Source organism: Apus apus, chromosome 2 (assembly GCF_020740795.1).
Source record: "Apus apus isolate bApuApu2 chromosome 2, bApuApu2.pri.cur, whole genome shotgun sequence".
NCBI lineage: Eukaryota > Metazoa > Chordata > Aves > Apodiformes > Apodidae > Apus > Apus apus.
In genome coordinates, this window is record NC_067283.1 from 35479512 (window position 1) to 35506360 (window position 26849).

At 40.1% G+C, this 26849-nt stretch overlaps 1 protein-coding gene across 1 annotated transcript in view; it reads left to right on the forward strand.

Moving 5' to 3' along the window:
• The window catches only part of CREB5 (cAMP responsive element binding protein 5), a 259903-nt gene that overhangs the window by 77544 nt on the left and 155510 nt on the right, over positions 1-26849 (forward strand). The window contains exon 7 of the mRNA XM_051612169.1: positions 8080-8252. Coding sequence (XP_051468129.1) covers positions 8080-8252 — 173 coding nt within the window. The remainder of the gene's footprint in view (positions 1-8079; positions 8253-26849) is intronic.

Below are 26849 nucleotides of genomic sequence, written 5' to 3' on the forward strand. Positions count from 1 at the left end.
CTGGTAATTAGAGGGCACCACTGAATGTCTGTAATTAGATCATGTCACAAAAATTAAGATAAAGGAGCAGAAATTCTAAATCTCCTGCATTTTGTTGAAAATATCAGAGGAGTCAGAGCATTTGCTTAAACCAGCAGTTAACATATGGAGGACAGGCAGGGAGGGTTAACATGCCCCTGTAACAAGGTCATGTGCATATTCCACAAAAGATGCAAGGAAGACACCAAGAGGAGGTGACCGTGCACTCCAGGTACTGAAGGGGCAGAAGCCAGGTTGTCATGGGAATGAGCGGTGTTGCAGAGATGTTGTGCAGGGCTGTCACCCCTCAGGCAGTGGCCTTAAGAGGATTAGTGGTGCTTAAATGAGCCCTTCGGACTTCAAATTATGGCGGTGACTGCTGGAGCCTTGAGATGGCTTATACCTGGCTTAGCACTTCACGTGCCTGTCCTGTGTCTTGTGCCATGCTTCTTAGCAGCATCATGTAGTTGGCTGGAGATTAGCAAACTTGAGGTTTCATTTGCATCACCCAGCGTATCTCAGAAAGACTTTCTGATGATATAGTCACAGCTATTGAAAGAAAACAGGACAAAAAGATTATTTATGACAGGTTTGTTGTTGTTGTTGGTTGTGCCTTTTCAGAAGCAGCCAGCATGTCTATGTTTAAGAATAATTCATCCTAACTTAAAACAAAAAGGAAGTTTCCTGGCATGTTCCAACTTAGATATTTCGGATAAAATTTTGCAAAGCTTCTCCCTGCCCCAGTACACAAGTTTTATATATAAATTAACAGTAATTGTCCACTAAGGCTCCAAAAGACTGGAAATGTTTTAATAAAAGGACTTGGGCTGCTGAAGTCCATAGATACCTTTAGAAATGTTATCTTTTTTGTCAAGAAATTCTAGTCACAGTGCTCTGAAGCACTGGTGATTAAACTCTGGTCTGTGAACTGCTGGTGGTCGCAAAGCTGTGGTAAGTCATCTGCAGCTGGTCTGTGGAACCATCTTGCCTTAATTACACAATTTATGATAAGAGCACAGAGTGCTCTGTGAGAAATTCAGAGGGTTGACAGAGGTCTGTGATCCAAAAAATTGGAACCCAGTGGCCGAGGCTGAAAAGTACATATTCAAAGCTTTAGGATTTCAATGCGAGCAATGTTTCCCTTCTCCCCCATCTGCCTATCATTACTTGTCATTTTTGAGTAAGGAGTTTAATTTTTCTTTACATTTTTACCTCTAAGGAGATCAGGTTGATAACATTTGACTGAGCAGTGGTGCCCAGGGTTCAAGAAGTCAGATACACTCATACCGCTCCCGGCCTTTGATTCTCTAGCATCGTGTGGATAGCCAGCTGTGTCCAGTTCAGGGGTAGATGTTAGATGGGGCTTGGGGGCAGGGAAGAATCCTTCTGCTTTCTGGGATCCATCATGCCAGCTGTTGTTTGTTTTTTTGGTGTTTTGTTTTGTTTGTGGTTTTTTTTAATGTGCCATTTTTATCAGGTAGCTGTTTAAGTGAGCATTTGCCTTTCTCTGAAATGTTTTGAGGAATGGATCCCTTGGCTTCAGTTCTGTATTTTTATGTGTCAGCCTCATTCAATTACTTCATACCTCTCACTAAGTAAGGGAGTGAAATGGATTTCAGCAGCCTGCAGTAAGATCTTCCTAGTGCTTTGTCTCTATGCTTAATGTTACTACACAGCAATAGCCAGCAGTTCTTTTCTGTGTCCTTTTTTCTGCTTCAGTGCTTTTCCTCATTCAAGCCATACAGATGTTACAGTTTAAAAAAAGTATTGCATTGCAGTATCCATCAAGTTTACATTCTTCCATCTCTCCCATTATGAAACTTTTTCCTTTTTTAAAGAAATTTAAATCTTTGTAATAGATTTTCTTTTTCCTGTAACCTTCAACTGTGTTAGTAATCTGGTTAACTTTTTACCTGTTTTCTTCCCTGGTTCCTGTGCTATGCTTGCTGGCCTTGAGTGGACAGCAAGCTTACTTGTGTGCTTATGGCATTTCAGATCTTGCACACTAGTAACAGATGAAACAGTTCTGATGGTCTGGTGTGAGGGTGTTTTCCATACACAATGATCTGAATAATGAGAAAATAAATGAGTTGATGCTTTTTCTGGGGAGATTTGATAACTTTTGGTTTGAGATCATGTTCTTCTTCTGTTAAGAGAGAATTCATAGGAGTTTAGTAATTTTTATGGATATTGTATATTATTAAAATATTTTTGAAGCCTGCCCAGTTTTGCGCCCCTCACTACAAGGAGGACATTGAGGTGCTGGAGCGAGTCCAGAGAAGGGTAACAAAGCTGGTGAAGGGTCTAGAGAACAAGTCTTACGAGGAGTGACTGAGGGAACTGGGATTATTCAGCTTGGAGAAAAATGGTCTGAAGGGGAGATCTTATTGCTCTCTACAACTATCTGAAAGGATGTTGTAGTGAGGTAGGGGTTGTTCTCTTCTCCCAAGCAACAAGCAATAGAAAAAGAGGAAATGGCCTCAAGTTGTGCCAGGGGAGTTTTAGATTGGATATTAGGAAAAATTTCTTCACTGAAAGGGTTGTCAGGCACTGGAACAGGCTGCCCAGGGAAGTGGTTGAGTTACCACCGCTGGAGGTATTTAAAAGTTGTGGAGATGTAGCACTTAGGGACATAGTTTAGTGGTGGACTTAACCATTTGGGTGTAAGTGCTGGCTTAACAGTTGGACTCTATGATCTTAAAGGTCTTTTCCACCCAAGATGATTCTATGACTCTATAATGCTCTTTATGACAATGTCTTCCACATTTTTAAGCTAGTAGGTTTGGTTTGTTTTTTGTTTTGTAAGCAGCATGTGCAATGGGTGAGTGTGTCACTGGTGGCTTCCACTACTGTGTATTATATATATTGTGAAGTTATGATCTCCATAGTCAAGCAAGATGCTACTGTACACTTCTTAAAAGTGCACATGTAGCTGCCATTTAAAGATGTATCTTGGTTGCCCTGAATGCTGTGTGTCTGTAGAGCCTTTTAGAACACTTAGGTTAGAAATGCATGTTTTCTTCCCCATAAATTGTAAAATGCCTGAAAGTGGGACAACTTAGAATATTTATCATTGCTAAAACTAATTAATTGAGAGGATAGGCTATATAAATACTAAAATATTGCTGTATATTTTATTTCTAGGTTCAATTTTAATTTTTTTTCAAAGTTGATGCCTATTCTCCTGAATTATTTTTAAAATATTTAAAGTTGCTATTTGGGAAAATATCTTGAAATGATTTTTTGCAGAAAACTGAAAAAAATACAAAAAAGTGCTATTGTCTTTGTTTAGATGAGCTGGATTTTCTCTCATTTTTTCATGGCAAATACCTTCCAACTTTAGAATTTATATAATAGACTGCAAAATATATTTATGCACAATTGCTTATAGGTGACAGCTCTATTGATCTAAAAGCTCGTTTGGAACAATCTGAGTGAGCCTTCAGTTTGTATAAAACTGCTATTTGCAATTTTCATTAAAACTGATAGTTAAAAAAGAACCGTAGGAAAATATAATCTGGCTTTGGTTCAGAAACTGGCTCTTATAGTTTAAAACCAAACTAGTATCATAAACAAACTCCGTTTGAAACTCAGAATATTACAATGGATGGTAAAGGATGTGTCTGTCTTCATCCTTTGCCTTTGGTAGATGGAGATGCGTGATACAGGTGGTGCCGAGTGACATGGATGGGTGTTTCTCTGGAAGAACCAGGATTTAGTGGAAATGGTGACTGCCTGGAGTCATGGGGAGTATTTTGCCTGTGTCTGTGGAGCCGTCATTTCTCTGCTGTGCTTGCCAACAGGGTGTGTGTTCTTGTGGAGTGATGTGTAATCCTCTCCACCAGAACATGGAAGTATGACTTCAAGAAGTTTTTAGCCTTTAGAAAAAAAGAGACGTGTGTTGCCTATCCAAAGTTAAACGGTTGCATGTGGGAGAAAAATGCTCAAATGTTTTCTTGAAAGACTGAAGCCAATACGGGGAATAGAGTGGAACTGGGGAGAAGTCAGGTTGATTATTATCTATTCCCTTTCCTCTTGCAGCTGGAAAGGTTGAGAATGAGCACGTTGATTTAAAAGCAGTTTGTGGATATGGTTTGTTGTTTTTAATTTTATTTATTTGAATGTTAAATACTGCTGGAGAGTACAGTATGAGCAGATGGGTGAGAGGAGCATTTCTATAAAAGCTGTTGAGTGTTATAATCCCAGTTTCTACTTCAGTGGGAGTGACTGGGAGCTTTGATAAGGATGAAACTTAGTCCTAGAGGAAATAAATTCCTCTTAATTTATTAGATCTTAATTAAGATCCATTAAATGAATCTTAAGGGCAGGGGATGTCTTTCATGTCTCTATGGTTCCTGGCATGCAAGTGGCTTGTTCCTTGTGTGAACATTCAGGTAAGTTTAATAAAATAGGTAATAATAGTAAGCTCCTACGCCTTCTTCCTCTGCAGGAAAGTTGTGAAGATCTCTGAGAAAACTCTGAGTGTGTGTCCTACTGTCTCAGAGAATGGATGGGTCTTGTGAGTGTTAAAAGCAGAGGGAGAGCTCTGTCTGTGTCATCACTCCTATTCACTTCTTCTCTGAGCTGGAATGCTGGGAGCTTCTCACCTAGTATCAATTTATCTTAACCATTGGCTTAGGAGCTGGAGGAGAATGAAAAGGGGAGTCGAAGTGAGATGTTCTTCATGGATCCCTGGCAGAAGAGCATGCAGAACTCCTTGAAAGTAGAGCTGAAAGCAGCCTAGCCAAATAACAATTCAGCTGTAAAGTGGAGGTCTCAGTTTTGGCTAATGTTGCTGAATTTGTCTCGTTTCTATAAGGCCCCAAAGTTGAGTCTACAAGGAACTCATTTATATCTTATCCACATCCATCCAGAATCAGGTGCAGAGCTCAAGACAGCAAAGCCATTTTGGGAATTCAGAATGCCATCTGCATCACACATGCAACAAGCCTAGGCTTGCTGTGCTGCTGATGCAGAGTCATTCTGCATGTCATGATGTGTATGACTAGATCAGATAGGCTTAGTGTCAGATCTATGGTGCATTATTTTCCTGCCATTTTTCAAAGCAGAGGCATTGTCATTTAAGTATGAACTTGCTTGAACTTCTCTGTAAATTCACAAGCATTTCATTGATGTAAATTATTCTGAGATTGCCAAATCCTTTTCTTATGAATGTGAGAGTCATGCTGAGTTTGACATTTTGTTGGGAAATCTTAGGCTTTCTCTTGGCAGCGTAGTATAAAGGTACAGTTCCTGCCCAACAACAGGACTTGCATTAGAGCTAGCATTACTGAGAAGAATGGACATCTGGATGCATTGACAGCTTTCACTCTGTTTTAAATTCCTGTGCATTACACATTCAGCCTACTTTCTGAAACTATACAGTTTATTGGAAATTGTTAGAACTTTGAAACAGCATTACAAGTTTGTGCGTGTAAGCTAACAATGTCTTATGTGCAAACAGAATTTTTCATTCCATTTGTACCTTAGACAGGTCTGAAGTTATAGGAGAAAAGAGAAAGAGAAGATGAAAATGGAAATAGTGAATCCAGGAGCACAGGAATCTGATATTAAAAAATTAAGTTCTGCCCTGCCATGGTACAACAAAATCTAGTAAAAATCTGGGCAAGTGCTGGAGTACCTCTTGTCTAAGCCTCACGACAGATCTACATTCTGTCCTTTCCCAGGCCTTTTGGACTCATTCCTCGTTTCCTTTGAAGATCCTCCCATGTGGCAGATCAGCGTTCTGTAGCTTTTCGAAATCTGTGGTCTGTAATTTGTAATCCAGAGAAAGGCTGTCTGAATCCTGGACATTTTCATGCCAGTGCTCTAGTCTTGTGAAGACAGGCCCCTTTGAAAGCAAGGCGGGTGTATGCAGGCAGATCTTCTGTGCTGGCAGTAGCAAGGGGCAGCTGTGCAGCACTAAACTCATTGTGGGTGACCGATGCTTTTCTTCTTTGTGGCTCCCCTGTGCACCCAGAGGTACCAGTAGGCTCCTCTTGCAGTTCAATATTTGCTATAATAAACATACTACTGAAAGCAAACAAGCAAACCAGAAATATTTGGAAGGATTCAGAAACTGTGGAGGCAGTTTGAATGAGAAATTAAATGAGGGTGAACTTTGAAACAAGTTAATGTCGCATATTGCTAGGTTTTGATTGAAACACGTGCACTTAATATAATGATGAAGCTTTAGGAAGTGATTGTACTAAAAGATATACTTGCAGATGGATAGATTACTAGACCTGGTTTTGCACAATCTTGTAATGGTAAAAAAAAGCCAGTGTGGTTTTGAATCCTGAACTAGATTTGATAGACATATATGTGTGTGTGTGTGTGTGTATACAATTTATTTCTTTTACCAGAACAGTTTTTCATCAAAAACACTAATCCACTGAAGAAGTGACATTTTTTTAGAAATGTATGTGAGGGAGATCTTTTGGAAAAGATTCCATATATCAAAGGTTATTTCCTCTTACTGCCTGATAGTTGTGACATACCACTGAAAAATTACTGTTAAAGTCCTTGATCTGGCTTCAACTTGCAATCCATGCTTCTAAGTGAATACTGGCTATTCTACTGCTGGACATGTTTCACACTTTGTGAGTTATTAACAGGAGCTCAGAGATGGTTCTTCTTCATAGTGAGCAAGTGTTCTAACCATGTGACTGTAGGCATCCTCTCTGCCTCTTTGTGTGTTTATGAAGTCTGGAGCACCTCCTGTGCAAGAAGGAGATCCCTCTGTCCACAATAGCCTTGGAAAACACCTGAAGCATATTAGAATTGGGACTCGGGATGACAGCTAAGGCCTTCAGAGTAGATTCTCTAATTGTTGGCTCCTTTTCCATGAGGAATGTAATCTAAAGGCTTTATTCTTGTTTTGGCTTAGAATGCCATCTTTCTTTTAGGTCTGGGATTCAATATGTTGCTTCTCCTGTCCTGCACGTTTGAGCAGAGCTCTTGAGTTTCCTTTCTCACTAGCTTTATGTAGCAGTATTGTGTGTTTTTTACATGTTACCTAGACAAATTGGCTCATAAATTGGAATTTTGAATGAAATTTAACTTTAGTTTTCGATCCTGAGAATTGCGACAATCGGGAAGATGCTTTGTCTGAGTCTTGGTGGCAGAGGGTGCATGTAAAGGTGTTTTTTTCCCTCTTCCTCAGCCTAGCATGAGGTGGAAATGGAAAGTTTCTTTTCCTCTGGCTGCTAACGATCTGCATGTTGGTACTTGATAGGAAGAATAATACTCTCAAGGTTACCATATTTTTCATATGTATACACTGTGGGTAATCTCTGGCTTGAGAGTTTTGTTTATTTTTAAATGTGGGCCAAGTCAAACCCTGCGGTTTAGCAGCAATGTGTATTGTGTGTGCAGGGATAATAGAAGTTTTATTCCAGGGTTCCTTCCTCAGAAGGTTCACTCTGTGGCTGTGAGTTGTCTGTCAACTTTTTTTTTTAAGAACTTTTTAAGGGCTCCAGGTTATCTGCAGCAGAGATTATGTATGTGTAAATACAGTGCTGTTATTCTAGGCCTCTGGGATATTATTGCTCTACAAAATATATGGAGGCTAATAGGAATGGCTGTTTTGTGACATACCATGTACTGTTTGTTACTTTGTGACTATAAAACTTGCTTTGCTTGTCAGTGTAAGAAGGCCTAGTACACAGTAAACAGCCCTTGTAGTAAATCAAGGTGCCATGCACTCACTACAGAAGTAATTGTCAAACAAAATATATATGGTGTTCAGTTAGGAGAATAGGTGTTAAATATCCCTGATATAAATTATGAGTCAGAATCACAGAAGAGTGATTAGTCAATGTGCAGGTATTTTTCCATTTGTATTGTCGTGTAAAAGTGAATAGTTATTTTTCATTTATTTATATTGTTGTTGGCTACAACAAGATCTATTGACTTGGATTTTACCCTGAGCCAGTAACTTTCCATATTATTGATACTTTCAGATTTCTAATTGCATTTCTATAGAACATGAAAACAAGATAAGACCTTTCTTTCTTTCTCATTTCCCTCCACCAACCCCCTTTTCCCTTCTTTTCACAGAATATCTCCATGCATAACACAGTTGGAGGAGCAATGGGAGGACCTGGATCTCACCAGCTGACAAATACAAGGATGCCAAACCACGACACCAGCGTTGTGATTCAACAAGCCATGCCATCTCCACAGTCCAGTTCGGTCATTACGCAAGCACCTTCCACAAATCGACAGATTGGGTAATTCCATTTCCATTTTCTCATTTCTCCAGTTCTCTCTGATTCCAGCAGCATGTAGGACCAGATGTTGTCCTCGTGGCTCTTAAGGTTCAGCTGCTTGTAGGACCAGATGTTGTCCTTGTGGTTCTTGAGGTTATGGAGTTTGCACTTGATCCTGCCAGCATGTGGCAAGAACCCCTGCAACCCTTGCAACATGCATTGCAGGCTGTGGGGGAATGTCCAGGTTACTACATCTGCTCCAGACCTGGCACTTGGATTCAAAAGTGGAAGAGTGGTGTACTTGGCAGGGAAGTCCTGCTTCCTCCATGCAGTTTTTTGTTTTTATCTTCTTACATCCAAAGTTCATGTTGTTTCTATAACTGCTATGGGAAGAGAGGCAGTGTTTCTGAAGCTGATCCTTTCACTTCCTTCAATTGGAATTCTGGGTGTGCAGTAGGATTGGGCTATTTCCTACATACTCTGTTTAATTGAGGAATGCTAGAAGGTAAAATAATAAGATCATTAAGATAAATGGAGTTTGGCACAGAGACTTCTGAACAGTTGCTCAATTTGTGATGATGGATCCATATTTATTCCCATAAGTTGGCTAGGGATGCTTATTGTATTGGCTTGAATGCCAATTGTGTGCTCATGTTTGGAGAACTGTGTGAACAAAAACACTCATGTGTTGTACACTTGGTTAGTTTCAGCAAACATGAGGTCTTTTTAAGTCATAATAAGTCATTTTTAATTATAGGGAAACTGCCCAGCTGGTTTGAGGATGCAGTTTTTTGTCATACAACTCTGAGAATTTGGGGGGTTTTATGAGTAGAAACATACAGATAAAAAGATAAATCAGTGGACTGAGAATGAAGCAGCAGTCTAGATTCATTATCTGTCATTTGTAATTTGGTCACATCCATTATATGATAAGTGCAAAAGCAGTCTCTGTCCCCAGTCATTGTTTAAATAATTGATGAGCAACTTGAAGTCTCTTCAGAGTAAAACCAAAAAGTGAAATCCTGGCACTGAAAACTCAAAATCCAGTTGTTCTTGAGTTTTCTTCCAAGATTCCTGATAGCTTGGGCAGAATACAGAGACCACAGGCTCTCCATCTCCCAGTGCCATGGTGGGCCTATGGCACTGACTGCTCCGTAAGGGTTATCCAACCATGCAGAGGGCACGGGTTCCATCCACTGTCCCAGTTTTGTACTTCTGGCAAAACTCCTCTGCTTTCTTTTTTTTTGACTACTACTTCAGGATTTGATATTTAATATAGAAATCTGTTAGACTGGGTTAGGTAAACATATTTGATAGATGTGCCTTTGTGTATGCTACATACTGCCAAAACAAGTGTTCACTGAGATTTCACGTGCAGTGCTGTTTGCCTGTGAGTCCAAGAAGGTTGTTGTCTTACATGTCTCACTCTGTTCAAAGACAGGGGACTGGGAAAGAGGGAGGGAGGAAGAAACAGTTTATTTTTCAGTTGTAGAAAGAAAAACAGCTACTGCCATTATTTGAGTTAAGAATTATTAAGCCCCTGTTCAAATTGTGGCTTAATAGGTCTAGTGGTAATTATGATCCTAATTAAAACAAAAACAAAAACAAACCCAAACCAAACAACTTTTAATACTCAGTAGTGAGGTGTTTTATATGGGACTGTACTTGGCTTCCAAACAATTGTTTCTATATAATGAGACCAAAACTGCATGTGGTTTTGCAAGACCCTGTCAGTCAGGTTTTAGGTTTGCGTTGGTTTGGGGCCATGGTGATTAGAATCTCCACATTTTGAGGGATTGAGGATTAAAAGGCCTGTTTCCTAGTCAGTGGTAAGTGTCTTTTTTGGGAAACTTTGTCATGACGTATCTTAATTCTCCTCTGCGACTGAATCATACAAATGTTTCCCAAGTCTGAGTCTAAAGCTGCTCTATTGGGAAGCAATTGTCAGCATTTTAGTCTCTGTGTGAGTTGGTGTGTGAATAAGACTTATGGTGTGACCTTCAGAATACTCTGTTACCCATTCTTCCCTCTTCCTAGGAGGTTTTGTATTTTGTCCATGGTGTGTCCTAGGAGATAATTGTTGCATTTTGGACTTCATCTACTTGCCAAAGTGTTGAGCATCCTTGTTGTTTGTCTTCTTTTCCTTCAGTCTTTTCCCTGTGGTGCTGGTTTTATTTATTCAAAGAACATATCTTGTCATTTCCATTTATCTTCATCTTATCCTTCTAAATGTGCAAAGAATTATATCCAAGACTCATTCACGAGGAATACAGACTGAACAATGGTTTCAATATTAGGCAACTGGAGAAAAATCCAGATTGATTCAGAAAATATTTGAGTTCTGCAAAGTTTGGTCATTTTGGTTTGGCCTTATGAAGTTGAGATTGTTCAGCTTTTTAAAAAGACCACATTCTCAGGTTCTCGAATCCGTGGTTTTGGGTCAGGACCCCTCTTTTTCTTAAAATGTCTGAAGCTGCCCCAAAGGGTAGGTGAGTCTTTACCATGGAGAATTGTACCAAGGAATATGCCTTTTAATGAGCAATAAAACCAGCAGAGAGCAACTGGGTAAAACTCTCATTGAGCTAGTTCTGTAAGAGCACGATCAAGCCCTAAAGGTTATATAGAACCATCTTGTAGCAATATTCTGATTTTTATCACAACCACAAATATTTTAGTGTCAGACTATGGCCAAGCCACCTGCAAATGTTTGTGATGGCCTTACTCCAATGAAAACAGGGAACAGCAATGAAAGTCTTCATTTAGACCCTGCTCGTAGGCTGTGCTCCAGTAACACAGAATGGGACCCACCTGTGCCCGCACACAGCACGTTTCATGGTGAGAAGGGGGTTGAGTTCACAGCAGTTGACATTCCCGAGGGACTTAATTTTTTTCCCTACTTTCTTTTCTCCTTCTCTCTTTCCTCCTCCCTCTGTCCCTTTCCCTGCATGCCTCTCTCTTCTTTCCTGTCCCCTCCTCTGGCTCTGGGGGCTCGCATATGAGATGAGATACTGACAGAAGGCATGGGAAAACACGACAGAATGAGCGTTGTTGGGCAAGCCTTCCTGGCACAGTGTATATACACACATTGTTTCAGGTATTAAGCTTCAGCTACTACTGAACAGGCATCCAGCCAGATTAATCAGAAAAAGGGAAGAGCATGAAGGTTAATAACTTGAAAAATAAGACGGAGTGCAGTCCCACTTTCCTCCCACCATGTACCTGGTTGAGAACAAACAGCAACATTATCATTACAGCAAACCAGTGGGTTGGTATAAAGGTCCCAGATAGTATTTACATGGTGAGGCAGTCTCTAACCTCCTTGCCATGCCTCCTCCCACCCCCCCAAGCCTTTAGCATGTGGGAGGAATGCTGTAACTAGTAACTACTTGTGCTGATGAAAAATCAGTGGAAGAGCACTTAGCAGTGAAGGGTGTCTTAGGCTGATTAATAGCACATCATTTGGAGATAAGATACATGGAGGAAAAGCAGTAAGGCATACGGAGGAAGGGGAGAAAAAAAATGATGCAAGACATACATTTTTCAAAGTTATAGAAAAGCAGATAAGCTGAATCAGCTCAAGATACGGGTCTCTGAACTAGGCTGTACAATAGCAGTGTTTGTCTTCTTTGTGTTAAAATAACTCCTTTTTTTCCAGTGATTGAGTATTCAGCAATGCATGGGAAAATTATGGTCAGACAAATGGGTGACAACACAGTACAGTGGTTGCTTTATCTGGGCATATCTTTTACAAGGTAAGATGTCTTTTTCAGACCAGCAAAGACTGTAGGCGACTGCAGCCTAACAGTTTGGCTTGCTTGAGAAAGTAACCTGCTGCTGTTTTTCAAGCTAGTAGCAGGCGAGACTAGTAATTATTCCGGCTTGAAACTCACGAGTACCGCTCTGTACCTGAATGGGAACATGGGAGGATTCAGGGTTGTCACAGATCCAGTAGGTTCTTAACACTGTACTAAATGGAGAGGAAGGCTTGAGTCCAGTTCCAGTGAACTCAGACTCCAAGGTGGACATAGAGCATTAGCCATGTGATGTAGATTATCTGTTTTCAAAGTGTTATAGAGCATTTTAATCAAGATAAGATGGTCTTCTGGCAGAACATCAAAAGGGAAAAATTGCAACCACATTTAGGGAAATGCAAGCAGGTAGGAGAAGGCAGAAAGAGAGATTTGGAAGATGCCTCTAGTGCCTTTGTGTACCGAAGAATCATGGTTCCAGTGGGAGGACAGCCTTTCAGTCCCCACACACAGCATTTATTTCCACACCTATGCATTTCCTTCCTGCTCCTCTCTCTTCCCTCCCAGGATGCCATACATCTCTCTCGGTTTCCAGTTTATCATCTTTTCATGGGATTAAATGCTTTCCAAACAGAGGGGCATGGGAAATGTAGTGTTCATGAAAACTGCATGTAATGAGACAAGCAGAGATTTGGTGACAGAATGAAGAGCAGACTCATTGTGACTGGCCTTGGGGATTTGGAAAATGAAAAAAACCTGCTCAGCTGTAGTCTTAATCTGAGGGACCTGAGATGGCAGAGGACAGGGCTCCTCTCTGGCAAGCACAGGAGTTTTGCCATAGCATCAAGCTATCTTAGACTGCAGCTGCTGGTTGAGTTCTCAGAGTATCCTGCTGTTATCCTTTATAGCTTGAGGAAACAGAAAAGACTCCTGTAAGAGATGTTCACAGGCATAATGTTCCCTTCCATAATGCAGCTAGTTCTGGAAGGCACTTGGATTAGGCTGGTAATTCAGAAGGGACTTTGCACATGCCAGAGAAAGTCTCTCATGAAGGTCCTAATAAGTTGGAGGAGTGCGTAGGATTAGAGAAACCATGGAATGATGTGCTTCTATTAAATTCAAAGGCCAGCTCCCTTTCCAGGAAACTGGGATAAAAGCCTGTGTTCCAACTCGTGTTTGAACTGAAACACCACAGCAGGTTGAGAGATGAGAAGAAATGTACAGTGAGAGACAAAGTAGCAAATGACCTCTTGGTCTGTTCCCTAGCCTTGGTTGCACAGGATGTAAGAACATCAGTTAGATAACTGGAAGGGCAGGAAAAGGGAGAGCTGGAAAGTGGAAGCATCTGACAGTGTCATTCTGTTCAAACTTTTTTTTTTTTTTCTGTCTTTGTATTCAAAATTGGGCTCGATTCCCTGTTTAATGCTCCTTCTTTTTCTTCTGTTTATGCGAAGACGTGTTTTCTGTAGTCCCTTGTACTACACCGTCCTCGACCAGTCTTAACATGGAATCCCATTGAGCCACACGTGCGCAGCAGCCATGAGTCTCTGGGAAGCTTAGGTGAATTACTCAGGAAAATATTACAAATGAGCCATTCACAGAAACAAGTTGCCTCATGGTTTACAGCTAGTAGGCAGGGTGATGTGGGAGAAAATGGAGTCTAATAGATGGATTCTTTCAAGCCATTTCATCCTTTGTAGCTATCTGCTGCCCAGATCCACATGTTGACCTGCAGACTGAACCGTGCCACTCTGTGTGTGATGTTTGAAAGCCCTGTCTGCTCCCCAGCCTCCCCTGTTGTTGTTTGCATCGGCATGTTCAGGAGCTGCTGACTCAATCTCTCCTGCCACTGCTGAGTCAGGAAGAAAGAGAGAAAACGGCACCAGCCTGTGTGTCAGACACAGCACAAAGGGGTGATTGTTCACAACATCTCCCTGCTATCCCCACAAACATACTCCCATTGCCTTCCCAAAACCTCCTTCTTGCTGTTAAGACCTAGGGAGGGGTTGGAAAGACATATATCAAGGTGACTTTCAGGGGACTGAAAGGAAGGTCATAAATAGCCTGTCAGCCAGGAATGGAGACGGTTTAGTGTGTTTATTATCTGACTTGAAGACAACTGCTGCCCTGAAAGTTATGTGCTTGTTATACACAGTGGTTAAATTAATTAGTGAACTCTGTATCTTATGCCTCATACTTTCTCCTTGACAGAAGTCCTAAGCTTATTAGAAATGTTGCTTTTTCACAGCATGGACACATACACATACACGCAAAAAAAGTGTTTAGGGATACTGTGTGACTTCCTGACTCTTATTAGGATTGCTGTCTTTTGTTAGGAGGAGAAACTAGCCCTCTCCTGATAGATGTTTTGGATAGGCAATGAAACTACACTCAAGGCAATTCTGTATATTTCTAAGAAATGAATCATGACTTTTCCATTCTGGAAACCTCATCCCACCCAAGAACTATAGGTTGGAATAGCACACTGCATCCATAACTATCTGAACAGAAATAGTCAGCTTTCATAGGCATAGATTGGCTTTCACATCAGAGGAAGTCATAAATAGGACTTAAGTAACATAAGTAGGATATACAGAACTTGGAGAATACAGCATTGATCAGTTAATTTTAAGAGCTGGTATCTCTTACATACCTCCCATGTATATATACAAAAAATACACACTGTATACATTTTCTTTAAGGTGTCATCAAAATTTAGAGTCAGAGCTTCTGATTTATAGGAGTCTTTGAACTAAACCAGATGTAAAATCATTTTCGGATGGAAGAGGATCTCACAGTTGCAGTGGGTCTGATACGACAGACCAAGCTTTCCTAGACCAGAAGTGATCATTAGAGCTCTGCACAGCCAAATCACATTGCTCTGCTCTTCATCACAGGTTTGCACTTAACATGCCCTGATGCATGATTCCAGTATGTGTTTTATCCAAGTGTCAGCCTGTTTGACAGGTAACTAAGCCGCAGTAAAATACTAACTCAAACAATATAGACTTTGTTTTGTGTAAGGATTTTTTTTCTTTTTTTTCTTTTTCTTTTTTTTCTTTTTTTTTTCTTTTTATTTAAGAGAATAATTTGCAGGTTCCAGAGAAAGAGCAAGCTCTGGGATGCTGCCTCACAACACCTCAGTTAAGAGAAGGGCTTTAATGTTTGCTGGGAGTGGCACGATGGCTATAATGCTGGAATAAAAAATGAAGAGCTTTATGTGCAAAGACCTCTGATAAAAATCTAGTTGCTCACAAAGAAGTTATGTGTGTATCTATTTCAATAAGCGAATTGGCATTGATCTGGTGAAAAGAAACCACCTCGATTTTACATGATTTGTCTTGCCAGTTTATTTTTTTAACACTTTCAATGGATATAAAAACATACTAGAAGTTAGTGAACTATTCTAAGTTAGTAAAGTGTTAATGTGGTGGTTTTTTGTGTTTGGATTTGTATTTTTTTATTAAACTGGTACCTGGCTGAAAACCAATTACAATAGTTCAGAGAAAAATGCCTGAGGGAAACACAAAAATTATAGGCTATGCATACAATGTATGGATCCTAGTTTACCCCCTGTAAAAGTAGGCCTGCTTATTAATTGATGAATTGAGTTTTAGAAATCAGTGGCACAGGATAGTCCCATGTAAGACGTATATATGTTTTTTGTTTATACTTATGGATAGGCCAAATACACATTTTTAAAAACTCACAAAATACCATAAAACCAGTACAATTTGAATCAAAAGCATAGATGAATTTAAGATGACAACATTACCAAAATTACTTTGAAACAAATTAAATGATGCTTGATTTAGAGGGAAGAAGTAATTTAAATAAATCTGTCATTTTGTATAACTTCTAGCAAAGTTGCATGTGGTAAATAATAATTTTAAATTCTCTTAGCAATGTTTGGTAACAAATTGCAAACAGCTGGTGACTAGACAGAAACTGCAGGTAGATTGAGAAGTGTTCATTTTGATGAGTGCAGGAAGAGTGTTCCTTGGAAGAAGGAACAAATTAGAGCGTGTGTTTTAGAAACATTTGCTGCTACGAGCATCTGTATTCTGCCAACAGAGACCTTCATTCTGAGCTCACATAAAATGAAGTGGCATTTTGCCAGTAAAAGAAGGGGTTGTGTTACTCCACTTGTAGGTTCCAGGTCCTAATTGGTTTATGAAATGAAGGGGGCAATCTCTGAGCTATTACCAGCTTCCTCTGCTGCAAGTGAAGTGAATCACAGCTGTTCTGATAGGGTCCATAAAAACTTGGCGAGGTAATAAAATGTTTTCAGTGGACAGTTCTCCAAATGAGTGAAATCCAAATCCCTCACTTATTTGACAGTCTTTAGAGAACTGCATATATTTCCTGGGGAGTTTTGATTTATAATATGTTACTTTTATCTAGTTCTTTAACCACAGCATCCAGGCTGACCGGTGCTATGAATTTCAGGGCTCAGAGTAACATTCTTACCTCTTTTTAACCCTACAAATCGAAATACAGTTTGTTCATATCAAACACTTGATAAAAGTTGTGCCTGTTGTTCGTTTTCTACCTTCTCTTGCTTGCTTCTTTGTACTTTTCTGTCCCCCTCATCTTATCTTGTGAGATAAAAAAACAAACACACAGCATCAAGTGGTTCTAGCCAAAAATTCTCTTGGTGCTTCTAGTAATGATTTCTTTTCTTAAAATGGCAGCTTTTGGTCTAAGTGTTCTTCAAGCAACTAAAATTTTTCTAGACCTGGTCAGAAGTCAGATATGTTAAACCTGACTTCTTAGCAGAACAGTTGTTCTGAAACATTTGTTCAGTTCATGGCAGTTTTTGGAGTGATTATGTACATTAACAGATCCTGGCGTGGGTTCAAGTACAACCTGACATTTGTGGTACCATTGTATATGTTAAGGAATTCACAGTTTTCCATAGGGACTATGCAGTGTTTGTTTAGAATTCTGTTCTTATTCTCAGCATTCTTGGCACTAAGCATTTTTATTTAGGGCCTGGATATCTTTACACATATCTTTTTTCTTTTTTTTTTTTTCTCCTCACAGAAATGCCTGTGATTTCCCAGGCAAAGACAGGATGACCCCACCTTGAAATTAAGATGACCTAAAAATAATACAAATAGAGAATATAATTAAAAGCTTCTTAATGAGTAATGAACTTGGTTTCCACATTGGATAAATCTCAGCTGATTGGGCCTGAAGGTCACACTGATATAAGAATCCATTTTCACACCTGTAGCTGGGCATTTATACAACATATAATTGAAGCTTTTCCTTTTATTTCAGTCCTCATATGGCAGATGTTGCTTGTTTGTATCTTAGATAGGCTGCTGCCTCTGGTGTCTTGAGAGCAACCATGCCACTGCACTTCAGCTGCACAGTGCATGCTTATGGGTGTGAAGCTTTTGTTCTCAGCAAGTGTTTTTGTGCTCTTACTGGAAGCTGCCCCTGGAGACATGAACTGCTTAACTTAAACTTAAAGTGCCTGAAGGAATCTCTTTCTGAATGTGCTGGACTTCATTAATTCATTATCGCTGCGAGTTGTCAATGTAAGTTTTTTGGGCAGCAGAGGTAAATGGGCATTATTAAAGTGGGAAAAAGGCAGCAATAGTTTTTAGATATTGAGGCAAACAAGAAGATCTGTTAAACTCAACAGGCTGTTTTGGGTGGCTGATCCTGGCTTAAATATTGCTACAACATTTGAAGAAATTATCTATAACAGGTAAACAAAGGAGACCAAATTTGAAGCAATTTCCTGTTATTTCTCTCAATTTATGCTTGTTTTGAGTGGTTTTATTTGTCAGAGGTTACATAGCACAGGGAGTAAACTAAGCTTGTGCCGAATATACGTGGTCAGTAGATTATAAAACCAGAGCTGGTTAATACATGCACCAAATGGAAGAGCTGTGTGGGAAACTTCATTCCTTTACAATTAATTTCCTTTTTAGCCTCTTCTAATGTCTTCTTTTTCTCCAGTCCATTCCAGACCCACAGAGGAAAGAGACCTAGATTGTCTTTGAATTGTTTTTTGTTCTGTGGGGAAATAAAATAGGAAGCAGCATGATATTTCTATTGTGAAGTAGCAAAGGAAGCTGGAAGAAAGCAACTAGTGAGCTCCCTTTGTGCCATACTAAATGGATGTGAAGAAAGATACAGATTCCGGGCTCAAGAACAGGGAAGAAAATCCATACTTGCTTCCAAATTTTCCCCTGGCTTCTATATAGTTCTATTGTTCCAATAAGGAATTTGTGACTCAAAGGATTTATTCAAAATCTATATAAAACATAATAAGCAAAGTTCATTCCAGAAGCCATCAAGTGAAACTATATTTCTCTGTGGGGAAAGCTGGGGTCCCTTCCAGTCTGGTCTTTTTCTGTACACAGCCTAGTAGCATGAAGCTTTTTGTTGCACATTAATGTGACATCAAGGGTTGTAGGCCCCTAACTCCTATAAAGCAAAAGCTAGAAACAATATTGGACCGAAACAGAACCCATAAATGGAGAGGGAAGCAAAACCCCATATATAAAAGAAAACAGAGGTTGAGAACAAAAGCAAAAAAATCACATTTCAAAACTCAAAGGAAAACAAAAATAATTCCGTTTTTGTTATGGAGGAAACATCCTTGGAAATGTTCAATTTTCCTTATGACCAAGTTGGGAAGCTGTAAGATGTGTCCTTGAAGACAGTGTAAATGACTCCAAGCCAAAAAACCTCTTCCATGTTGACAATAAAACCCCACCACAGAGGTATACATTTCCTTCTTACTAGTCCTGCTTGCCCATTATATGAACAGGAAAATAGAGACACCCCTGCCATGTTTACAGGCCTTGCCTTGTTATTTGTATGATGGACAGAGAACTAAAAGCCGTATTGCCAGCACTGCTTATTGAAAAAACCTGGAACTAATTAAGAGACCTCATTTGTTAGTGCTTGTGTGTTCACTGGTGGAAATTATTTGAGAGAACAGTTCTACTGGTAGAGAACAGTGCTCTGTAATAGAACTGTAGGAAAATGACAAAGGCAACAACAGCTTTGGGGGAATAGGATGAAAAATATTAACCTAAAAAAAATTTACTACATTGGCTTTGAAAGTATTTTTTTTTTGTCTTCTGGTGGGGAAAAGAGAATGTAATTTGCCTGAACTAGATGATGACTTGCAAAGTTTTTACTTACTAATGATTTACTTACTTGAATGAAGCTTGTAAATTGCGGTGGAAGTTTCAGTTGAGGTATTTTCAATATTGTCTTATCTATTTTTTTACTGGGTCTGAATGATGTCTTCTTCTAAGAACTATGAGCACTGTGAATCTTTTTTCATGCTACTTTTTCAAAATTGAGGCTGTGCATCCCAAAACCAAGAAAACAGGGTACCCAGGCACAGGGACTTCCAGTAACTCCGCATGCTGCTCCCTTTCTCCCTACATTTCTTCAGAGCTGCCTGTTTAGTTCCAGATCTGCTCCCACAAGCTGATACAGGTGTTTGTTTACAAGTGGAGCCACAGGATAGGAGGTGAGTATACCTGTTGTTCAGTGCCTGCCTTGTTGCTGAGATGTGATGTGCTTATCTGGGTGGGAAGCAGTGGTATGGTTGTTTCTGTCCACCAAGGCATATGGCACGACGTGGTGCAACAGAGAGGAGATTTGACAAGAAAATGATGAGTCGTTGTCATTAAGGCTATGCAGTGAATTGTCCAAAGGAAAAAAAACAACAACAGTGCAAAATCAGTTGAGGCTCAATCTCTGAAGATTTCAGGCTTTGCTGTAATGTCTGTTTGCAGTTGCTTCTGTTGGATGTGTTCTCTGCTTTGACATTTGCTGTGGCAGGGCAAGGCATACATATGTACACGCGCTCCTGCAGTTTTTGTAGGATACATGGTCACATATGGTTGCAGCTAGATGCTCTCCTTCCCTCTGGTTCTCTGGTTGTGCAGAGTTGCAAGGGACCACGGTCTTTTACTACAAGTTCTGACATTTCCACCCCGAGTTCAGTGGTGGCTCCAGGGTTCAAACTTGTAGCCTAAAAATGAACTAGGCTTAAAGGGCGTTACTGTCAAGAATAAAGCCATGTACTGTAACTGAGTGTAATCAGTTTGGATCACATTCGCAGATTCTTTGTATTAGCTTTATCAGGTCGGGCCATCAGAGAGCAGATAGACAGGTAAGACCGACAGACCTCTGAACCCAATTAAAGTTGTACCACAAAGAAATCAAATTCATGTGGTTTACATTTCAGAAAGTTACATTTGGTGGGCTGTACTTACTTTTATTCTGTAACCTAATGCGGACCATGTGAACATTTGAAACGCTTTTAACAGTTAAACCAGCTCAAATAACACAGAACCAGAGCAGCAATAAAGAATGAATTAAGACTGATTGCAACTACAGCCAAATATTTTTCCTCTTAAAGAAATATAAATGAGTGATATATTTAAAAACTACCATATAAATAGCAATTTTGTCTTCAGCTTTTAGCACGACAATAGCCATTCTCTTGTATTTTAAAATGACTGGTTTAAAAAGCAATCCCAAAACCCACAGTCTTTTATTTGCAGTGCTTTGAGGTGAGCTTGGATGTACTGTGGGACCACTGATATTCCCATTGATGCACATAGTTTGGGGTTTGGTCATACAGCTCTGAGATAATCCTGAGGAGCTGACATTTAAAATCCTGAGAGCCACGAGTATATGAGGATAAGAAAATAGGTGTTTAATTTGCAGTACCCTTTCTTAAAACCACTAGATGTCTGTGCAGCTTTTCATTCACAATCACTCCTTGCTCACAGACATTAGATAGGCCTTATGTGTGGAACAAGGAGAGGTTCAACTGGTGCAGACCAGAATCTGTTCATTTTCTCTGTTTCCTGAACAAAGAGACTGAATGGAAGTCCTGAAAGCTCCAGAAGACCTGGCTGAAGGTGAACAGTGCCAAGTGTGCCTGCATCTAACTTCAAAAAAGTGATATGATTTCCATCCAAAGGGAACAAAATGACTGGCTTAGTTAGCACCAGGATAATTTAATGGAACAGTTTCCTCATTTTTGCTCTGTAACAATGATTTTCCAGGACTTTGGGCAGTCTTTTGGGGAAGGAGATAAGGCTCACAGCTCTTGTCTTTGTTATGGTGAAGGAAGAACTTCTGCAGGCCCTGACCTTTTCCTAGTACCTCCAAGACACTGACAGGCCAACCTGGTGCCATTCTGCTTTCTGGCACAGAGCCACATGACTATCAGCAACAGAGCCCAGCTTCCTGGCTCCAGAGCATGACTGCTTTCCTGAGTGGATATAGCTCCTTTCCCCCGCAACAGCTGTCCCGATGTGCCTGTGCATAACAGTTTTCCTCACTGCTCCTCGTGTAGAGCTGACCTCTCTGTTGTCTTTGTCCCTCCCTTTCCTGTAAACTTTTGGGGCTGGTGTGGCAGAGAGCGTGTCAGGCATGGGGCTCTCAATTTGGTGTGATTGAAACTGGAGGTTTCTGTATTACTGAGATTTTTTTTTTATTATTTTTTTTTTTTTTTTGTGACTGCTGTTCTTTCCATGGGACACAGAGCAATTCAGAAGCTCTCCTCCTCTCCCTGGGTGAACAGCTTGCAGATCCACTCTCATGCTTATTTTCCAGAAGCAGACAACTAGAGAGGAAAGATCTGTGTTGATTTGTTTGTGGGGTTTTTTAACGTCTCAGTTGAAAACGTAGCAAAACGCTTGTTTTCTGTAAAGGAATATCCCTTTTATCACCGTTCCCAAACAATGGTTGACGTACTGCTTCTGAAAAGCAAACTTTTCCAAAGTGTTCATGCAGGGAGCTGGGGCTGCCCTTGCTAATTCTCAGAAATGGTGGGACTGGAAGAAGATTTCCAGCCACACCAATGCAGAGAGACTCTTTACTGTGTGGGGACCTTAACTGGTGGAGTGGAAGGGGACACACTCCCCGCTCTCTCTCTCACTTTTCATATATACTGGGTTTGGCAAAGTAGTTCAAGATGCTTGCTTGGAACTGGGAAAAGAGGGAAGGTTATCCTTTATCTTGGGAAGGTTAAAATGGGAAAATGGCTGCCACTTTGATCACTGCTCTCTATCAGTCAGAAATGAAGAAAAACAAAAGACTGTCAAGTTCCTGAAAGAACACACACTGAAAATGGGGAGTATGCTTAAGTTCTGATTATACAAACAACAGAAAATCCATCAAAGAATAGATCAAATCAAGTGGAGGATGGACAGAAGGCAACACTAGAAATTATTTAAGTGCTAGGAAAGTTCACTTTGGTTTCTTGTTCACCACTGATTTCTTTATGATCTTTGGAAAGTTTCTCAACCTCTCTTGGCCTCAGTTTACCAACTGTAAAACAAGGAAATAAATACTCTCACTTAACAGGAATCTTAAAAGGAATTTAGGTATTACAGGAACAGAAAGTAAATAGGTTCCTCTGATACAATGTATTGGATGTAAATAAACATTAGAAATTTATCAGAGTATATAGTTTTTTGCCACAAGAGTAGAGAATGATGGCATTATGTAATTGTGTCTAAAATAATATACTATTAATTTCCTGGAAGCTAAAATGTGCTGTGGAAGATGCTGTGAACAGGGTGAGAAAAAACAGAATGCTTACACTAGACTTTCTCCAGACATGCAGATAATCTACTACCCATCATGGCAGAGGTGTTGGATTAGATGATCTTTAAAGTTCCCCTCCAACCCAAACAATTCTACAATTTGCAGAAAATAAGTTGAAATGGGAGTTAATTATTACTTTGTAAAGGCAATAGAATGCTACTACACACAAGAAACATACTAAAAGTAATTTAACTTTTCAAAATCAAGATTAAAACAGAGCTAATAAGCATTAAGATTTGTTTCAAAGGAATTCAACATATTCAAGTGTAGGAAGACTTTGACTTTCTTTCTCCTTTTTCTTTTTCGATTAAAATAAATTTGTTAACATCCTGTTGAATCAGACATTCACAAATCTTGAAAACACTGATTTTTCTTTTGAAAAAGTATTATGCTTCAGTTATTTTTTCTTTTCTCATTCCAGTTAATTAATTCTATTATGGTAGCCCCCAAAGACTAAAACAGACTCCATTCTTTGCAAAATGGTCAAAAAAAAGAGGTTTATGTCAAGAGAAGTACAAGCTTACAATCTTCTCCCTTGTCTTCAATCTCTCTATTACATGCTTTCTTCTCTCTCTTTAGAAGGTATCCATTCATTCTTCCTCTTTTGTGTGTGTATGTTTTCCTTTTTTTCCCTAGACTAGGCTGTGCAAACTGTCCTGGTGGCAGAGTCTGAGGAAGCTTTCCATCCTACTTCCTTTCTGTTAATGAAAGTTATGAGGCAGTGCCAGTGTGCATACTGCCTGTCTAATAGAAGTAAAATGAAGGCCATGCACTTCCCTAGCCCCCCTCCTTCAATGGGGCAAGTCAAACGTGCAACAGATAGAAGTGGCACTGTGACAGCAAATATTGTAGTTCTATCCATGCACATTATTGACCTCAGACAAAGCATTTTAGAAAGGAAGACAAGTTTTCTACATACATCCAAAGTAAATCTTTTTGCTTCCCCTGATGGAAAGAGCCTGCTGAATTCCATTAGTTCCTCTGTGGCCTTTGGTGGACAGTCTGCAATGGCCTCACAGGGCAGCTAGAAAGGTGATTAGAGATTGTGTGTTCTCATGCCAGCAAACTTGAGCTTCTTATTAAGCTATGAGAATACCAGGCTAAAGGTGTAGGAGAGGAGATCTATTTTGCCATACCCTGAAAATGTCCAGCTTCTGTGAGCAGGGACACACTTAACATGAACAGTAGATTCTGCAGCTGCCCTTCAAAGGAAAAACCTTTCTAAAATAACTTTTACCTTGTGCACTTTCTAGGCTCCTAGAAGAGATTGCTCCAAGGACACTCTATGCCTCTTGTTTTTTTCTAATAAACTATTAATGACAGATGAAGAATAACACACTCTAAACAATTAATGCAGCCTGGGGCCTAACCAGAAAAATTATTTCCAAAAAGTCCTATTGACAGAACTCCTGCAGCAACCTTTCAAAGCTGCACCCACATCCAACGACAACAACAATAAAATGCTGTGCTATTTTTCTTACCTCATAAAGTTGTCATCTCAACATAGCTAAACATCTTAGTTGCCACCCAGCCCGTAAACATCCTTATGTGGGGAAGGTTATCAAATAGGTCACTGAGAAGCAGCTTTCACATTATCTAGAGTATTATCTAGAGCCCTCAGATTTCCTGGAGACCTTTCCATCTGGTTTAAGACATGGTTATGTTACAAAGACACAGCTATTTCTTGGTGATTGCTAGCCTTCCTGATTTATTAGCTTCTGCTAATGGATAAAGACTAAGTGCTCAATCTAATCTGACCTTTCAGACATACTGGCTGTCAGAGTGCCTTTGCTGGTCACCCTGTCTATTTTACTGGTGTCCCTCTAGGAAAGTGTAGCAATCTAAGAAGGAGAGTACATTCCCTTTGGGTTACCAGCTTTAATTCTGTGCCCTTCACGACTTCTAGTATTAAATGTGGAATACCAGGCTGCTGCTTCTGGGAACAGGACCAAGCATTCTGCTGTCCTAATCCCCTCCTAGCAGGCACCCTTTCAAAGATGCCTCCAGTTGGATAGGTAACACTCTGTGTAGCATTTACACCATTTTGAGAACCTTCTTCTGTACTTATTTGCAATGCTAGCCTCTAGCTCTGCTAGCTGCCAGTCCGCCCCTCCCCTGCTTCCTTCAAGACTACTAAAAGAAGGACACTGCACTGTCTTCTTCTGCAGATTCACTTTTAGAGGTTCTGTAATCAAGTTTTGCTGACATTAAAATTGAGATTACATAAAATATGGATGCCTTGAAGTATTAAAAAATGAAGTGGTGAGGGACACTACCTCTAAAGATCAGCTTTCCCCATTTAAAAGCAGTGTATTCCCAGATTCTGGGTCCCCTTAAAGACTTCTCTCTCTGCACAGCCAAGCGCCTGCACCTCATCAGCAAACAATGGAAAAGAATCACGTAGCAAGATCCTGCCCGCTTCACAGTTGTTTAACCCTTTGTCACCACTGTATTCTTTTCACCAGGCATTCTCTTTCTCTCTAAAACAGATGCTGGGATTGCTGGTCCCAGAGAGTTAATCTTATTAATAGTTTCTGCATCTATTGTCAGAGGGACTTGGTTACACTCTCCTCTTTGGGCCAGCAGGTCAAGGGGTTCAAGCTCCCCACCGAGGCTTGGAGCGAATCTTGGTGCTGACTGTGCACATTGGCCTGGGAGAAAGGGAATATGCTGTACTGGTACAGACCCTGACTTTCCACACTGAAGTGAGGTCTCTCCTGTTTTTCAAATGCGCTCCAGGTGGAAATTACAAAACTGCTTCCACATTCAGGTATTTGGGGTTTTTTTTTTTTGATATAGACCCAGCGAGGGATGCTAAACACTCATATCTGCTTGTCTGTGAGTGCTGCATGTATTAAGACGCAGTAGATTACAGAGTGATGCAATGTTGCTGTCTAGCACCTTGCTTTGTTAAGCACATTTTATATATATTTTTTTTTTAAATTTTTTTTTTTTTGAGAAAGGAAAATGCAAAAAAGAAACTCACAAAATAATGAGAACGGTTCAAGTGAACACGCTACCTGACAGCTTTTTGGGGTCTGTGAATTTGTAACCTCTATAGTAAGATGAATGTGTTGGGTGTAAAAGCCAAATGTTGTCAGCTGCACTTCACTCCTTTCAAACAACAAAAAGATGTGACTTTGTACACCCCACACCAAGCACCAGCTCTGGAGTAGAAAGGGCAATAAGACTAACCCACCACACTGCCACCCATCAGGGATGTGTCCTCTTCCCCTACATCCGTCAGGTAGGGAGTCAGTGTTTTAGGTGTCAGGGAGCAGGACCTGTGCCCTGGAGATACAGGAGACTGACACCCTTACTTCAGACTAGCAGTCAGTAAACAGATTTATGTTGGGAGCAAGAAAGAATGGTGAGTCCAAGCTCCTTTTCATAGGTTCGAGTGATGACTGAACTCAAAAAAAAAAAAAAGGGAAAATAAAGGAATAAAGCTGAGAAAGATGTTTTATTTGGGCTTTCCCTGGAACTGTATCTTTGTTTTCACTAAGTGGAAACTTTAGGAGTTCTCAGCCTTTCACCCACCGTTCCTCTGCACTGGGAGAAAGCAGCAGAAGGCGTAAGAACAGAAAAGTGCTCATGCTCAAGTATTTCCAAATGTTTTGCAGCCATGGGCATTTATGGGTTCTCACCCTCCACCCTATCACTACTGCCTCCACATAGAATCAGACATTGAGCTCAAGCATCCAGGACAGAAGGAAGCCTCCTTCTCTTTTGTAAAAACCTGTGTGTCCCGTTGCAGTGTTTATATTGCATTTCAACTCAGCTAGGACAACTTGCCAGAAGGCAATGTCAGAGAGGTGCTGAAAGAAATGCAGTTCAAAGATTCTCTGGAGAGTCAGGTAATTCAGTGTGGGAAGCAGGCAATAGTCCTTTCTGGGTGCAGGGATACAAGGAGCTTCAGCTAGACTGAAATGAAAGATTAGAGAAACAATTCTCCCACCGTACCCCCTGCCTTCACTACAAAAACAGCAGTTACTTTCCATTCCACTCTGTGTGCAAAACAAGGCTGAAATACGATATTTAAATTATTCCCAAGGATGCATCTGTTGAAAAGGAAGGCACAAGCCAGATCCTCCCTCACGCTTCTTCTTTGTCACAGTCTTGAATTTTGGATCATTTTAAGGAGGGAGAGAACACACTAATTCCTAACACGGCTAGTGTTTCAATGAGCACTGCTATCAATCATTTAGGTTCTCAGTCTTTCTTATTATATTTGGAGAAGTAAAATTGCCAATAGTAC